We start from the raw sequence: 3,063 nt of genomic DNA, 5'->3' as shown, positions 1-3,063 counted from the left end.
GGAGGGGATTTTCCTCTGAAAACATCTCGCGCTCTCTAACGCGCTTATTTATACGTTTTCGAACTACTGTCGCTAGAGAAGGGAGCACACGTCGCTCATTGGTTAAGGGGGCAAAGAAAGGAGCCCGAGTTGCTCATTGGTGCACAATGCAAGAGAAGGAAGAATGCGTGGTTCATTAGATGTCGGTTCTATAGAAAGGGAAAGTGCCCTTCTGTCCATAAAAACAGCGCCAGAATTGGCAATTTCATCATTCTTCTTTTACTTTCGTTGGGCATAGTATTTGCTGCTGAAAAATGTCTGGTCGCGGTAAGGGAGGAAAAGGACTGGGAAAAGGAGGAGCGAAGCGCCATCGTAAAGTTCTTCGTGATAACATCCAGGGAATCACAAAGCCCGCTATTCGCCGACTTGCTCGTCGCGAAGGTGTCAAGCTTATTTCTAGCTTGATCTATGAAGAAACCCGTGGTGTTCTTTAGGTGTTACTTGAAAATATCATCCGTGACGCTGTTACATACACAGAGCATGCCAAAAAGCATGCAAACACCAAATATGTCTAACGAAGGATCATTTCTTTTCAAACATTTTATTTTGCATAATTAAATAAAAGACCCAAAGATAGTCAAATTTTGATGAAAACTTTTGCTGCGTTGTGCTCGTCTTTCTCACATGAAAATTCCTTTTCTTTTGGGTCCGGATCATTGTCAATCCCCCCAATTTCATTAAATAATAACGTTAGACGATGGAGTGGGGCGACATTTTAATGTTTTTTATTAATAAACGCAGTAGAAAAATTTAATAGTTGATATTTTCAACAAGAACAGATTTGTAATTTAAATCAAATGCAGCTGAATAGAATAAAAAAAAGTACCAAGTTTTAATTTAAAAAAAGTTAAATCCTCATTCAAAACAGTTGAATCCTCAAGCAAACAGTTATTTGCATTTTTAATCAAAAGATAAGGTTTCCTTAAAGTAGTTCAATTTTCTATAAAATAGTTGGAAATAGTTACCAAAAGGCATTCATTTGCAATAATTAAATGAAGTTAACAAACATAATTGCTAAACCAATTTATTATTTATAATAATATTCACTTAAAATAAACCCAGAAAATTGGATTTTTTTCTAATATTTTCCACTGCAAATTCGAATGAGGTTGTAATTAAATCAAATTAACGGACATAATTGTTTAAACAATTTATTATTTATAATAATATTCTCGTAGAATAGCGCTAGAAAGTCTGTTTTTTCCAATATTTCCAGCTTTTCACTTTATAGTCCTCAGTAACCACTTCAAGAAAAAATGTACATTCGTAATGATTCAAATCGGAAATTTAAAGAATATTTCAAATACCTGTTTGATTTCTGTAAAATATATTCACATTGTTCAGAGTGGCCATTTTAATCAGGAAAAATAATTCACAACCATTTTTCAGTTCTCAAATATTTTTTACGATGAAAATGAAACAATTGAAATTCATAAAGCTGAAAAATTCCGTTTAAAACATGAAAATGTATAATAAAGTATAGGAAATACTAATAATATAAATTCATTTTTTATTTTTATAGGAATTTTAGTCAAATTTATTTCTCCCTTTTCAGCCTTTCAAAATGCTTAAAAAGTTTCAAAATCTTCAAAAACCTACATTTTTTAAACAATTTTTTGGGATCTTTTTAAATTTGTTCTTATTTTTTTAATTCTTTTGAAACTTCTAAGCGATTTTTTATATCATTCGAGTTTTACCTAAAACTTTCAATAAATCCTGCAAAATGAAAATAATGCGTTAAAATTATCCAGATTATTTTCTGACAATTTTGGAAATCTTTTTAAATATACAATTAAAATTAATTTACAAAAAATAAAGAATCATTTTTAATTTTACAATTTTAAAATAAATATTGGTGAACTGCAAAATAAAAAAATTCTAACTTTCATCAATTGTACAGATCGAATATTCAAACAAAGAATCCACGCTATAATTTTCAATGCTCTAATTTGAAGAATGAATCAAAAATTTGAATATTTTTTAAAATTATATCATTTTAAGCAATTTCAGTGGAAAGCATTAAAACTTGACAGATTACGATTTTTTTGTTACATTTTTTAAACTAGAAGTTAAATTCTTTTTATTTTAAATTTTCAAAAATTAATAATTGTTCAATTGTTATTTATTTCGTTTTCATTTATTTCATTAATATTTTTACATTAATCTTCAGTATATTTTGTTATTATCTCAAAAGCTTAAAAAATCATTTCAAACCTTCAAAATATTATTTGAAGATCTCCAAAGATATAAATGTTGTCACACAATTTTTGGAATCATTCCAAATTTTAAATTATTTTTTAATCTCCTCAAGACTTCTAAATATTTTTACCCTATCGAAATTTTTCTAAAGTAATAATTGATCAATTTTTAATTATTCTTCCAAATTTGTTTTTGTGTAAAACTTTTTTAAAGTATTTTGTAAAAAATAAGTTTTACAACAAAAATATAATTGAAAATTTCAACAGAAACCTCAAGAAAATTTTTTCATTATCTTCAGACTTTAAAAATCCTTGATTCTGAATAAATCCTGCAAAATAAAAATAAACACTTAAAAAATGCTAATTTTTATTTAAAATTTTTCGAAATATTTTCTTAAAATTAATTTTCTAAGATAAAAAGCCATTTTTAATTTTCATGGGAATCTTAATGAATCTTTCGCATATAATTTTATTTATAATTATTTGGAATCTTTTAAATTATTTTTGAAATTCTTTTAAAACTTCTGAGTATTGTTTAAAATTATTCGACTTTTTCCTACCATCTTTAATAAAACCTTCAAAATGTTTTTATATGCCTGAATATTTTGAAATAAGAATTTTCAATCAAAATTTAAATTTTCAATGCAAGCAAATAGTTTAATTTTTCACCAAATAGTTGAACATAAATATTTATGTGAAGTTTCCTCCAAGGAGAATAATCTTCTGTTAAGGGCATGTGACACAGCTAAATACCTATATTACCGACCTCACTTTTTCAGTTCACTGAATGTTTTTTTAAACCTAAGAACTTTTTTTATAAATAAAA

The 3,063-nt window shown here is 26.9% G+C and overlaps 1 protein-coding gene across 1 annotated transcript; it reads left to right on the top strand.

Annotated features, from left to right (window-relative positions):
• Positions 1-293: 293 nt before the first annotated feature.
• Positions 294-473, top strand: LOC117176403 (histone H4-like). Its single transcript, XM_033366645.1, has one exon. The coding sequence runs from the start codon at positions 294-296 to the stop codon at positions 471-473; it is 180 nt and encodes a 59-aa protein (XP_033222536.1).
• Positions 474-3,063: the final 2,590 nt, after the last annotated feature.

The sequence above is a fragment of the Belonocnema kinseyi genome, chromosome 1, assembly GCF_010883055.1.
Source record: "Belonocnema kinseyi isolate 2016_QV_RU_SX_M_011 chromosome 1, B_treatae_v1, whole genome shotgun sequence".
Lineage (NCBI taxonomy): Eukaryota > Metazoa > Arthropoda > Insecta > Hymenoptera > Cynipidae > Belonocnema > Belonocnema kinseyi.
Note: the sequence above shows the minus strand (reverse complement) of the source record. Positions and strands in the feature narration are given on the sequence as shown.

Bases quoted from the DNA above. Each gene is read 5' to 3' on its own strand.
- LOC117176403 (XM_033366645.1), top strand. From the start codon at position 294: ATGTCTGGTCGCGGTAAGGGAGGAAAAGGACTGGGAAAAGGAGGAGCG.